At 40.6% G+C, this 14,454-nt stretch overlaps 2 protein-coding genes across 2 annotated transcripts in view; both read left to right on the plus strand.

Annotated features, from left to right (window-relative positions):
* The window catches only part of HAUS1 (HAUS augmin-like complex, subunit 1), a 15,010-nt gene extending 11,106 nt beyond the window's left edge, over positions 1-3,904 (plus strand). The window contains exons 5-9 of the mRNA XM_006889220.1: positions 82-205; positions 807-872; positions 2,073-2,144; positions 2,397-2,444; positions 3,854-3,904. Of these exons, the coding sequence (XP_006889282.1) occupies positions 82-205; positions 807-872; positions 2,073-2,144; positions 2,397-2,444; positions 3,854-3,904 (361 nt within the window). The remainder of the gene's footprint in view (positions 1-81; positions 206-806; positions 873-2,072; positions 2,145-2,396; positions 2,445-3,853) is intronic.
* A 1,971-nt stretch (positions 3,905-5,875) lies between these two features.
* LOC102857812 (HAUS augmin-like complex subunit 1-like) overlaps positions 5,876-14,454 on the plus strand; it is a 14,010-nt gene continuing 5,431 nt past the window's right edge. Inside the window, exons 1-4 of the mRNA XM_006889221.1 lie at positions 5,876-5,903; positions 6,496-6,672; positions 11,673-11,808; positions 13,471-13,605. Of these exons, the coding sequence (XP_006889283.1) occupies positions 5,876-5,903; positions 6,496-6,672; positions 11,673-11,808; positions 13,471-13,605 (476 nt within the window). The remainder of the gene's footprint in view (positions 5,904-6,495; positions 6,673-11,672; positions 11,809-13,470; positions 13,606-14,454) is intronic.

Below are 14,454 nucleotides of genomic sequence, written 5' to 3' on the forward strand. Positions count from 1 at the left end.
ATTTTTTTTAAGTAGGGTTTTTTTAAAATAATCATTTCACTGAGAAGAAAAAAATAATGTTCTTACCTATATTTTTTAAAGAGATCTCAAGAAGGCAGAACAGCATCTCAGTAAAGAAAGGGCCAAAGTTGACCAGCGTCTTCAAAACATGAACTTCCTAAAAGCAAAATCACAGGAGTTCAGAACTGAGATCCAAGCCACAGAGGTTTGTATAGAGGACTGAATACAGTGACATTTCCTTTATACCTTTTCCTCATAAGTAGACAGTGGTCTTACTCCTTTTTTACAGCTGAGAGAACATAGGCACAGTGAGCACAGGTAACTAGCCCAAGGTCTGTTGTTACTTAGGATCCAGTCCTAATCCAGACCCAGCTGCTCAGACTCCAAAGTGTAGGCCCTCAAGCTTTGCACCTATATAGGAATGATTCCTACATAAAGTGCTGAGAGGGATCTGTGCATAGTTTTCATCTTTGCCCCATTTATTTCCTTATTTACTATTGTAGATGTTGAAAACATTTAGTGATGCTCACCTTCAAGATCGGGATCAGTCCTTGGAGAGGGACTTCATGCTTGGGAGGTGGAAAGACAGGAAAGGAAGACCCTTGATAAAATGGATTAATTCAGTCACTGGGGTAACAGGAATAGGCGTGTCAGAGACGAGAAGATTGGCAAGGGATAGAGCAGGGTTTAGGGCTGTTGTCTATAGGATCGCTATGAGTCGCAGGTGACTCAACGGCACATAACAACAACCTTCAAGATGCTTTTTATTCACTGACACCCCCCCCCTTTTTTTTTTGTAATTGTAGGAACAACTTTCAGCCAGAGGCATGGATGCCTCTCTGTCTCATCAGTCCCTAATAACACTGTCAGAAGTAAGCTTAATTTAATCTAATTTACCTTTTAAAAATACTAGAAAATCCACTTTTTCATTTGCTTCTTTTTGCAGAGCTTTAAGTCTTGATTGGACTGTTTTCTTTCCCTTGACTTTTGTAATTTTCTGACTTATTTAGCTCTGTATATCTTCACGTTTGTTTGGGCTTTCTGTACTTATTACTGTATGTTAGAAACTATTTGATGCAGGTTATATTCTACTGATTTACTGATTAAGTCCTCTCCTCCGTCTCGATGCTCATCTCTCTCAATAATCAGCAAAAATTCAGATCCCAAAAGTCAATAGTTTTTAAGTACAATACTGAGTTCTTCAGGTTTTAGGAAAGTTTTCTCTCTTTTGGAAAAGTGAAAAAGGGTTTTTTCTCCAATATTAAAATATGCTTATTCTTTGGTTCTTAGGAACTAAAATGGATGGTTAACAAATCTATATTTTAAACTTCAATTCTATTCTCTTCTGATTCCTCATTTTATTTTCTTAATAAGAGTTAAACTCTTATTTATAACTTTTTTTAGTTATTCCCTTTCCTCTTATTAGTTATTTGGTTTTCCTTCTAGTAACAATGTAATTCATAATTCATATGCATTTTTCTTTTATAACATTAATTATAATTAATTAACTAATTAATTACAATGTCTAATCAACCCCCATGTTAGATATTGTCTTTACCTTCTCCTACCTTATCTAGGTGATTTTATATACCTTCTCTGGTAACTATTTATATTTTGATTCCTCTTACTACTTTCTTTTGTGATCTTATATAGCATACTTAAATTCTGATCTTAAATAGTACTTTAAGGGGAGCTCTGGTGGCCTAGTGGCAAGAAGCTGCACTGCAATCCCAGAGACGCATGGTTCAAATCCACCAGATGCTCTGCTGGGAAAGGAGGGGCAATCTCCTCCTGTACCAGTCAGATCTGATCTGACGGTACACAGACACATATACACAAAATAATAAAAAAATAAAAATAAATAAAAAATAGTACTTTAATCGTACTCTTACTAGGGTACTTGCTTCCATAGGAAGTGAGTTTGTCTATCCATTTATTTTTTAATTTCTTTGCTAGATATATTATTTAAAAATAATCCTAATTTTAAGGCATTTCAGTGTCACTTCAGAAAGTGGCTTTATTTATTTGCATTAATGACTTACTCTATGAATCTTTTTTTGTTTTACTCCCAGAAACTGGAAGAACTAAAACAACAGACAGAACCTTTGAAGAAAAAATTGGAATCTTATTTAGATTTAATGCCGGTAATTATTCTTGTATTGTCATCCATTTTAACCTGCCACAAAATAATTACATTTTCATAGTAATTACTGCTATGAAAATAGTAATTTCATGTTTAAAGATTTAATGTCATTTGTGAATTTCAGTATTGCATGTTCATTGGATACACTCACTGTCTGTATAACTTTTTGCCTTTTGAAAATTATTGCTACATTTCCCCCTGGAGCTGAATTAAAGGCAATATAACCTGTCCTTGTTTTGTTTTTTCCTTAAAGAACCCATGTCTTGCTCAAGTAAAAATTGAAGACGCAAAGAGGGAATTGGTAAGTAGTTCTATCCTTATGATGTTTTTCTACAGAAATACAGTAGGTGCCGATAGAGTGAAAGCCCCTGTCATCCTTACCCTTTCCTTCCTCTTCAGAAGTAAATAAAGCCCCAGAGTTCTGTGCGTCATTCCCATGGTCCAGTACTTTTTTGGCATGCATGTATATATGTGCCCAGTGGAAAACTTTTTCAAGTATGGCAAATGAGGAAGAATTGCCACAAGCTAGTCCAGAGTATGTAGTGGAAGCCAGGGTTGAAGAGGACAGCTAGGTTATGATGTCAAGTGCTTATGTAAAAAGGGTTGCGCCTAGAGGCTATCAGAAACCCCTAAAAGTTCCTGCATGTTGCCTTGTTCTATTCTTTAACCTAAAGAGAAATGTGGCAAAGATACACTTTGACCAAACCAGTGCTTTAAGAATATTAAACACTACCATAATCAGTAAAAAGTGAACGGAAATTACAGAAACCAGTTGGCTTATTCAAGCCAGATGAGAAGGGATGAGGACAGTGACAATGAGAATGGAAAAAAAGTTGATTCAAAAGATATTGTAGAAATCAGTTGCTTAAGAAAGAAATGTTGTTCTTAATAGGTGCCTTTGAGTTGCTTGCGATCACAGCGACCCTATGCACAACAGCTCTAAACCCTGCTCTATCCAGAGCCTTATCATTTCTGACACACCTACTCTCATTACCCCAGTCACTAAATCAATCCATCTCAGTCTCGTGGAAGGTCTTCCTCTCTTTTGCTGTCCCTCCACTCTCCCAAGCATGATGTCCCTCTCCAAGGATTGGTTCTTCCTTGCAACATGTCCAGAGTATGTCAGACAAAGCCTCAGAATCCTTGCCTCCAAGGAGCAGTCTGGTTTCACTCTTTCCAGGATAAACTGGTTTGTTCACCTCTTTGTCAATAGTATATTCAATACTCTTCTTCAGCACCACAGTTCAAAGGCATCTTATACCAACTCAGTCCTTTAAAGGATTTACTCCCACCCCCATCCTCTTCAGATGTTAATTAGAATCAGTTAGGAGCCCGAAAACCTTTTGGGAGGGACAAGAAAAGGAAAAGTTATAAAAGCAAGTAAATGTTGAAAAGCAAATTAATAATTTATAATTAATAATTTACGTAGTATTTAAAAAACATTACTTTTATTATTCTTTTCATGTCAGACAGATAGTGTGCCGACTTTGTAACAGAATTTAAGGGAGGCACATTGTCATACAAAAGCATGAACACCCGGTCCTCACACTTATGAACTGCTTATGAAAGATCTAGTTTTATTATTTTTTTATATTCTCGTTTTCAGAAATACTCAAAATTGTTGTTATTGCTGTTATTAAATCTGTAGAGTAACTTGAAGTTAGACATCTGTTTTAGTTCATTAACTCTAGTGTGCCTTTCTGCTTTTAGGAAACCATTGAAGCTGAGCTTACACAGAGAGTGGAGATGATGGGACTGTGACCACGGCCTGTGAAGCATCTCTTTCTTAATAAACAGATGAGGACCTCAGAGTATACTTTTCCTCTTTTCAATCCTTAGTAACTTAATGTCTTAGTAACTTATTATTTCTTGGATAAAATAATAATTGGTGGTTATGGGTAGGATCCTGGTTTCTGCTGGTAGATTGCATTTGTATACTTACACACATAGTATTCATATTAAAAAGCATTTCCTCTGAGTTGTTGGCTTTTTGAGTTGCCAGTTGCTTTCAGAGAGTTGCCTTGATCAGCTCTCTTCTTGTTCAGTGAGTTGTGGGTCAGTTGTCATGAATTTGCTTGTTAAGTCATAAGAAGTAAAAGGGAAGATCCAGCAACTTCAGTTAGGATGCACCTACTCCCCTCTCCTAGGCTTTGCAAGGTGTCCTTTTTGGTCACCTCACCTTGTGCCTTCCTTGCCCCAAGTCTCCTCACACTCTCATACTGAAAATCAAGATCCTGGTACAAGAACTGTGGTGTGGCATTGGAGAAGAGTACTGACTATCCCACGGACTGCCAACAGAACAAGTAGGTAGGTCTTGGAAAAGGTGCAGCCAGAGTGCTCCTTGGAGGCAAGGACGACAAAGCTTCATCTTGTTCTTTGGACATGTTGTTGGGATTGGCGAGAGGCTGTTTCTAGGAAAAGGGTATCACACTTGGAAGGATGGAGGGTCAGCAAAAGAGAGGAAGACCCCCATAGAGGCGGATTAACTTGTTGACTGCAGCAGTGGACTCAAATGTATCAGAGATGGTGAGGATGGCACAGATAGGATGGGATTCAGGTCTGTTGTTCATAGTGTCGCTGTGAGTTCTACTTGTCTCGATGCCACCTAACAACAACACAACTCCATTACCACAGCTGATGATGGGCTTGTCACATCAGATCACATCATGGGGGATTATAATGGTCAAGCCAGTGAGATTCAGGCCTGGCCGAGTTTACACATATTTTAAGGAGGACACAGTTTAGTGTCCCCCAAAGTAGTAGCCTCATTTTGATGGACCCTCTAGTTTGCCAGGCATGATGTCCTTTCCCCCCAAGGACTGGCCCCTTCTGAGAACATGTCTAAAGTGTACATGAAATTTTGCCAACCTCACTTTCAAGGAGCATTCTGGTGGCATTTCTTCCAAAGCTTGTTCTTCTGGCCATTGTGACACATTCGGTATGCTTGAACAACACCGTAGTTCAAAGGTATCACTTCTTTGGTCTTCTTTAGGGACCTCTGGTAGCCCAGTGGTGCAGAGTTAATGCAGACATGGAGAAGATGGCACAGGATGGTCATCTCACAGAAGGAGAATGTCCTTCTTCCTCCTTCAGCACAGCTGGTAGATTCAAACCACCAGAAACGCATGGCTTTTGGGTTAGAAGTGCAAATCCCGGCGAGCTCTGGTGGCCTAGTGGCAAGAAGCTGCACTGCAATCCCAGAGGTGTGCGGTTCAAATCCACCAGATGCTCTGCTGGAGAAGGAGGAACAATCTCCTCCTATACCAGTCAAATCTGATTGGATGGTACACACACACACACACACATAATAAAAATAAGAAAAATAAAAAAAAAAAAAAGAAGTGCAAATCCCAAAGGATTAGCTAATGAAAATGGGGGCAGGGGGAAATTTATCCAATATATGGTAGAAGTGATTGCAAGAGGCATACAATCAAACCCAAACCCCATGGTAAATCATGAAAATGCAGAACAGCGGATCCTTTGGAAGGAGTGGAAGACAAAGGCAATGCCTGTACCTGCCCTGGGTCTAGCTGGTCCAGAGACTGGACAAGGGGCTGGGGAGTCATGAAAAATCACCACTCCCAGCAACCCTAGGCCCCAGGTAGGCATGGCCAAAGGCATGTGGGCGGAGCCACGGTAAGGCACGCCTTCGGGGGGGCGGGACCAGTCTCGTGGGGGCGGGACGTGCCGCGGGGAGTGACGGGAGTTATCGCGGTGGCGGGAGTTGCCGCTATGGCGGCTCTGCCGGAGAAGGGGTCGCAGCTGGAGAAAGGAGATCATCTGGAGAAAGGCGCGCAGGTGATGGGCCAGGAGTGGGGATTTAGGGACTCCTGAAAACGACGGCTTTGACACCTCCGCCTCCTCCGATGGTGGATCTCCTCGGAGCCACGCTTACTCTCTCTTCCCCTCTATTTACCTCCGCCTCGGGATCGGCGAGTCTCTCCCTCCCCTAAGACCCGGTAGGAAGGAGCGTCCCCCTTCCTTCGCGGGGCTTCCCGCGGTTTGTGCTCCGGCCAGGAGGGGCACTTAGGGTCCGCTGATAGGCATCCCTCGGGAACCCAGAGCGGCCTGCCTGCCGGTCCTGCTCCGAGCCCGGCGATTCCCGGCTCGTACTGAGCTTAGTGGTTTTCTCGAGTGGTGCAAACTAATGTGAACTGCGTTCGTAGCTTTGGGAGAGAATGGCTTGCTCTCTGATCATGTCCCGTTGTTCATTGTACCTACGCACTGTTTGTTCCCCGCCATCTACCATCATCTCCCCGGGAAAAGCTGGGAGGTTCATAGAAGGCACTCCGTTTCCTTTGGCCGTTTCACCCACGAACAAAACGTGTAACGTCTGCCTTCCTTTAACGGGTAGGTTGCCGCATGGTTGCAAAATATATTTGGAGATCATCCCATCCCACAATATGAGGTGAACCCACGGACCACAGAGATTCTCTACCACCTGTCAGAACGGAACAAGACCCGGGACAGGGATGTCTCCCTGGTGATAGAGGACTTGAAACAGAAAGCAAGCGAGTATGAATCAGAAGGTGAGCGTTAACTCCAGAGTTTGCAAAGATATCATACCTAAAGGTGACCGGCCACACATCTTTTTTATATACTTTTGTGTGTGTGTGTGTGTTATGTAACAAAGACATTGTTTTACTTGCTGCTTTGATGAGTAGCAATTAGCATCTTTATTATTACTGTTGTTAATTTTAATGAAAATTTACAGAGACTTTGGATTTCCATTCATTCACTGTTGAACTTTTTATACAACTTATTTTGGTTTGCTTACAAAATTCGTATACACTGTTGTTTATTCACATTGTGTTTCATACAATCATTCCCATCCATTGTGTTTTATAAACAACCACACATTTTTTAACCTTGAAGATTGAGGGCAACCCACCTGTTAGCTTTGCTCCTTTATTTCACCCAGAGTTCCCATCCACTGTGTTGTCAGAGTAATTTTCTTAAATCCTAAATACCATGCTTGTAATACTTGCTTAAATATTTTACTGATACTCTTAACAAGAACACAGGAAGTCCGGCAAGTCCAAACTTGTGGTTTAGTCGATCTCCTGTTCCCATGCTTTAGTCGTACTGAGGCTTTGGGACACTTCTGATGGCTTCTGCCATGAACTGTGAGCATGACAGCTCACACAGGTATGTGTAGTCAGCAATTTTCTGTTGGCCAGATGTGGGGGTGTGTATGTGTGTGTGTTAATAAGAGAATTGTGATGGCCTAGTGGTAAGGAGTTGCACTGCCAACCCAAAGGCACACAGTTTGAATCTGGTATCTGCTCCATAGGACAAAGTTGCTTTCTGTGCTACAGGCTCTGAAAACCTGGAGGATTAGCTATGAGCCTGTTTCCACTCATTGGCACATAACTACAACTGGTGGTCTAGTCCATAGAGAGTTGTATTGTTAATCCAAAGGCCATACCTATCTTGTGGTTTGAATCCAGAAAGAAGGGTAATTTCTCTTGGTGCAATTTACAGCATCTGGAAACCCCTGGAGGGGCAGCTATGACTTGGTTCCGACTCCATAGCCATAAGTTTTAGTGCTTTTAATAGTTTGACAAAAAGTATTTTTCATTAAAACCACCAAACCCTGTTGCCCTTGAATGAGTCAGTTCCTACTCACAGGCACCCTATGGAACAGCAGAACTTGCCACAAAGGTTTCCAAGGCTTTGTAAGTCTTTATGGACACCACCTGCCGTGCTTTTCTTAGGCCCACTGTGAGTGATTTTGAACTGCTGACCTTTTTGTTAGCAAAAGCACCATTAGGATTCCTGCTTTTGTAATTCAGACTACAAAAACATTTATTCAAAATCCTTTAAGGTGGTGAGACTATATGGAATGAGAAAGGCGTGGGGCCCCCATATGCCCCATGCTTAGCCATTTTGTCACTTAAGATGTTTGGACAGAATCCCATTTTTAGTATGCCTACTTATGTTGTATATTTGCTCTTTCCAACATTAAAACAAAAAATAGGGAATACAATTTTTGAGTTTTGATACAGGTTGTGGAACCCTCATCACATTCAGGACACAGAACAGTTTCTCAGCCTCAGAGGTCCTTGGTGCTGTACCTTTGCCGTCACCAAACCTAAAAAACCCAGTGCTCTGGAGTCAGTTTCAACTCATAGTGACCTTCCTTCTGGTTTCTGGGACTGTAAGTCTTTACAGGAGACTCCAGCCTTCATCCCACAGATCAGCTGGTGGACTCAGACGGCTGCCTTTGTAGGAACTACAACTTCTGGGCCTCCTTTTTGTAGTCATATTTGCCCATCTGTATGTTTTTAAGTGATTTTGTTTGTAGGTAATTCTACTTTGTCATTATTAAAATACTACATGAGTAAAGGAGATTTTAAAAAAAAATAGGGTGGATTTTTGTTTGTTTGTTTTATTTGTGTGGAATTTTTTGTTTGTCCTCTCAAACCAGAACTACATGGTTGGTCAATAAGATGTTTTAAGACAAATATTATTGAGCAGACGTTAACAGCTATTACATGCTGTCACATCTGTTCTCTTAGAGACCGCATAGGTCAGAGTAAAACTGCCTCAGAATTGCCTAGGCTTTAAATCTTTATGGGAGCAGATCATGAGGTCTTGTCAGCTGTGGAACAGCTCTTGGGTTCAAACTCATGGCCTTTTGCTTAGTAGTCAAGCCCTTAACCATTGTAGCATCAAGATTCTATCTGTTATTATCATTGCCACATACAGTCAAGTCAGAACTGACTCAGCTCTAGAGGGTTTTCAGAGGCAATAAATGATACTAGAGGAGATTGCACATCTCTTTCCCACAAAGCAGCTGGCAGATTTGAACCTTGTGCCTTTGAGTTGACAGCTCAACCCCTTGCAATGAAACCACTAGAGCTCCCTATCTGTTATTAAGTTGTGTACTGTGGAGTCGGAACCACCCCATAACTGACCTTCCAGCTGGTTTTCAGGGGCAGTTACTTGCACAGGAGGAGATTGCCCATCTTTTTCCCACAGAGTGACTTGATAATATAGACTGTCGAATTTTGGCTCAGTTTTCCATGTTAAGGTCAGAGCCAGATCTGCCAACATCAATATTAGAGAATTTTCTGTGTAGTGAGAAACACTCATGACACACTGTGCTTAACTGAAAAGTCACGCCAGCTTCTTCATGGGGGAAAAGCTGTGGCAGTTCGCACCTTGGACATGATATCGAATAGTTCTCTCTGCCCAGTAACGTTGCTGTGACTTGGAATCTACTCTCAGGCAATGGGCTAGGAGCTAAAAGTCAGACTTACCCTGATTGGGGAATAACAGAAGTTTAAGGAGCTCTGGCAGTAAACTGTGTAACAGATTACACCGGTAACCAAAAGTTGATGAGTCTCTGGTTGTTCTGATCCAGCAGTGACACTAAGATAGAGAAGAAGGGGAGACTCCTCCCTTTAATATTTACAGCCTTAGAAACCCAATGGAAGGTCACTTGGAGTTGGGATTGCCTTGATGACAGTTGAGTAGTGTGAGTAAAAGAAGCTTAACGGCTTGGTGTTTCAAAATAAAATTAACCAACCTTCCACAGAAAATTGGCATATGTGACATGCTGCATATGTTTTCAGAGCTTGAATGCGATGAACCTGAAATTTTTAAGAGTCACCCAGTATATCTTTTCATACCTATTTACTATAGCTTTTCGTCGATGAATTTCTCAAGGACAGATTTGTAAAATGTTTCTGTAATGAAATGTTTTATAGTCTACATGATGAATTCAGGCACTGGTTCCTAGAAGGCAAGCCCCAAATTTAAAAGAGTGTAACAGACTGTTTTCTCAGTTTCTTTGTCAGAAGATCTTCAATAGAACTTTAAAAAAAATACTAGCTCAATTTAAGCCCCAGAAGTAGCTTGCTGAAAATTACAAATTAATAAGTAATATTTACTCTCAAACTACCAAATGGGCTTTGCACATCAGTGTTCTCTCCTAAATAACATATTTGTGAAGCAAGTTTTTCTGTCTCTGAGTTAGGAACCAAAGTTATGTGCTAGGCTCAATGGTTATTAAGATCTCCATCATTCCCTATAATAATATTTAAAAGGGCCAATAGTTGTGCTAGATACTGAAAGACGTGCTATAGGTGTTAATGAATCTTCAGAACAGTCCTTTGAAGTAGCTTTTATGAGATGGCCCATCATGCAAATAAGAAAACCAAGGCACTGAGGAGTTGAGTACCTTTGTCAAAGTCCACCAACAAGTAAGGGGTAGAGCTGGAATTTGAATAAAAATACTCGTGTTCTAGAGCTCCCACTCAAATTCCTATCATTTAGATTGAACAGCTTGTGACTTGTAGGTGCCTGTACCAGTTGGGAGGCTCTGTTGCCTGAGATCGTCTTGGTTTGTCTTCTGGAGTGAGTTCATCATCTCATGACTGGGAGAAGGCCAACCTATCCCGGAATCCTCACCATATTGCCATAAGGGAGACATACTGTTAGAGCAGTAGAAGCTGAGCAGAAGGAAGTACACATTTCTAACCACAGCCCCCGGGACTGTCTTAGCAGCAAGCAGCTGGCAACAGGATGAAAAACTACTGAAATCTTGCTGCTTCTGGGAACACAGACCTGTGACTGGTTGCTGAGGAGAGAAGGAAGTAATGTTTTTTTCTAGAGTGGATTGAAGTCTCTTGTCTGTCTAAACCGGAAGAAGTGGAAAAATGGTCCTGTTTCAAATGCCAATTCTCTTGAGGAGAGGATTCCTTCAATTGCTGTATGACCGACCATAGGACATGCTTACTCTCAAATAGGCTTTAAAATCCTTTTCTTTTTTTCCTTTTTGTGTGTACCATGGACTTGGATCCAACTGCCCCTCCTTCTCCAGCAGAGCATCTGGTGGATTTTTTTTTTAATAATAATTTTCCTCCATTTTCTCTGGGGAAGGGGGTCAATGGAACTGTTCACATTATCATGTGGGAAAGTCACTTTCGCAAAAGACACTTCCCAGTGGTTTGTTTTGTTTTCTGGTTTTTTTAAACCAATGTTTATTGAGTTTGTTAGGTCCTGGGGATATAGTTATAGACAAATAAACATTTGATTAGGATCAAATACAACAGTTCATCAGTTTTACAATTAATAAAAATTATAATTCTAGATAAAAATCACAGATTCTTAGGTCCTACCTTATCTGGACTGAAATGACAAAAAAATACGGAACGCTTCATGAATTTGCATGTCATCATCGCGCAGGGTCCATGTTAATTTTCTCTGTATTGTTCCAATTTTTATGTGTGTGCTTCTGAAGCGAGTACTGTTCCCCAGTGGTTTTTTACAAGAGCCGTAAGACCATTTTGTGGAACAAAGAATAGTCTTTTGAAAGAATGGTTCTGGGACATCTGGATATTTACCTGTTCAGGAATGAAACTAGACCTTTAACTCACACCATATATAAACACTAACTCGAAATTAATCAAACTTAAATGTAAGAGCTAGACCTAAACTCTTGGAAGAGAAAATCAGTATATACAGCTGTGGCAGTGATTTTTTTTAGCTATGACATCAAAAGCATGTTCTATCTTTTCAGCTAAGCATCTTCAAGACCTTCTAATGGAGAGTGTGAGTTTTTCCCCCGCCAAACTCTCTAGTGCTGGTTCCCGGTATCTGAACGCTTTGGTTGAAATTGCAGTGGTGCTTGAAACAAAGGACACCTCACTAACTAGGTAATTCTAACAGTTTTTACTTATGTCATATACTCTGAAGATCTTTTATTTCTCTGAGTAGTGCTACATAGATAATTGGTGATAAATGCAACAACAGTGACTTTCATTAACTCCTTAGCTTTGTGAGTGAGTTAACTAATTCATATACATTGGTTAAAATTTAGTATGTTCTTTTGTTCCAAGATTGCATTGGCCTACAGTGTATTACTTAATATGGCTCTTCTAATTATAGTCTTTGAGAAGCTCTGATGGCATGAAGGTCAATAGTTTGAATCCTCCAGCTTCTTCACAGGAAAAAGATGGGCCATCTCCTCAGTTTGGAGAACCCAGTGGAAGGTTGCTATGAGTCAGAATTGAGCTTTGTGGCTGTCACATAGTGACTTGGGTGCTACTGTTCAAATGAGATGCTTCTGGAACTTGGTAGCTTCCTGCTAGTGCAAATAAGATGTATGGAGTCTGGTGGTTAAGGGCATGTGTCAGTCTTGTAGGGCAATGGAACGCCTCACCATCCCTAACTTGCCAGAGCTTCTGTATCTTATAGATAGATAGATAGATTAGATAGATAAATAGATAGTTATATAGTTATGTACCATCATGTCAGAACTGACTCGTAGCCAACCCTCCAGTGGATTTTCAAAGGCAGTAAATCCCATGGGAAGAGATTGCCCATCTTTCTTCCATGGAATACCTGGCGGATTCGAACCACATGCTTTTGGGTTGGCAGTGCAGCCCTTTACCATAGGCCACTAGAGCTTAATTTATATATATAGACACTGAAGGTGCTGGTGGCAAAAAATAAGGCCTCAGGAATAGATTGAATACCAGCTGATTTGAACACTTGCTACAGAAGATCAAAGACTATATACAGCCTTCAATATGGATGGCAGCTTAACATCAAGAATATAAAAATCCTCACCCCTGACAGTTAACGTCATGACAGAAGGAGAAAAGATTGAACTTGTCAGTGATTTCATTCATCTTACTTGGATCCATAGTCAGCACTCTTGATAGTGGCAGTCAGGAAGTCAGGGGATGTATTACATTGGGAAGTTTTGCTGTCAGTGTCCTCTCCAAATGAATAAGAAGCAATGATGTTAGTTTGAAGATTTAACCATACCTGATTCAGGCCATGGTCTTACCAATCTTGCTGTGCACCTGAGAGCTGGCTATGAATAAGGATGACGGAGGACGAATTGATGACTTTGAGTTGTGGTGTTGAAGAAGAAAAGGGAATATCCCAAGAACTGCCAAAATAACAAACAGGTATGTCTTGGGAAAAGTGCAGCCAGAGTGCTCCTTGAAGAGACAAGGTTGGCGAAGCTTTGCCTTTCATACTTTGGGCATGTTGCTAGGAGAGGCTGCTCCTTAGGAATGGACATCATGCTTAGAAAGATGGAGGGTCAGTGAAAGAAAAGAAGACCTTCAACGAGGTGAATTGACACTCTGACTACAGCAGTGGACCCCAGTGTATCAGAGATGATTAAGGATGGCACAGGAAAGGACAGGGTTCAGATACGTTGTTCGTAGGGTCCCTTACAACAACAACGTATACACAAAAAGCTTCGTACATTTTTATAAATAGTGAAATAATTTCTACAAATAATGGGTAATTATAATTATTAATATCCATTTGTGTGACCAAGTTTTTGTTTTGTTTTCTAGTTTCATTCCTGCAGTAAATGATTTGACCAACAATCTTTTTCGTATCAAATCCAAAAATGAAGAAATCAACTCTGAATTATCAAAACTTGAAAAAAATCTAACTGGAACACTAATGTTAGAAAAATGTCTACAAGAGTAAGTAGAGTGGTTGGCAGTATGTATGATTTAAAAGAACATGTAAGAAAGTGGGCCCATAAAATGTGCTTAGGGTCAGCTGTGCCTAAGGAGGTAGAAGTGGTTGAGTCCAAACTTTCACTTTTTCCTTCATGTAATTTACTTTTTTTTTTTTTGCAATTTTTACAATTAACATGGGTTTTTGGAGGCATGTGAATATTCCATTTAGTATTGTGCAAGTGAAAGGCACACTCTGTTTTGTTGCCCTTTCTGGATCTTCGTTAGGACCCTGTTATTCCATAATATTCTGTATGGATCAGGAGATTTATGGAGAAGTAATTCAGTGCTATACAGATTCAGCCAGTATTGGCTGTTTATATGCAACACAGGACATCATGGCACTTTTCCCGCCCCATTTTTGCACATTTTCTTCACTTTCCCTCCTCCCTCCCTCCCTGCAATACACCTCTTGTTCCAGATTGCTGTCATGCATATAATAATGCCTAGTCATATATTCCTTTCAGACTATTCTTCCCCTCATTTGTTCCAATGCAATGTTCATTATCTAGTCACTCTTTTCCTATTCTCCCCCCAACTCCCCATGTCTGTCCTATTTTATAACAGCAGTGTTACACAGTATTTGTCCTTTTGTGACTGAAATATCTCACTCAGCATAATGTCCTCCAGACTCCCCCAAGTTGTGTAATGTTTTACAAGTTTGTTTTTCAGTGCTGTGTAATAATTCATTGTGTGAATGTACCATAGTTCTTCTACCCATTCATTTGTTGGTAGGCACTTGGGTTACTTCCATCTCTTTGTTGTTGTGAATAGCATAGCAGTAAACATGGGTGTGCATGTATCTGTTTTAGT

The sequence above is a fragment of the Elephantulus edwardii genome, unplaced genomic scaffold, assembly GCF_000299155.1.
Source record: "Elephantulus edwardii isolate Elephantulus edwardi_28Jun2011 unplaced genomic scaffold, EleEdw1.0 scaffold00076, whole genome shotgun sequence".
NCBI lineage: Eukaryota > Metazoa > Chordata > Mammalia > Macroscelidea > Macroscelididae > Elephantulus > Elephantulus edwardii.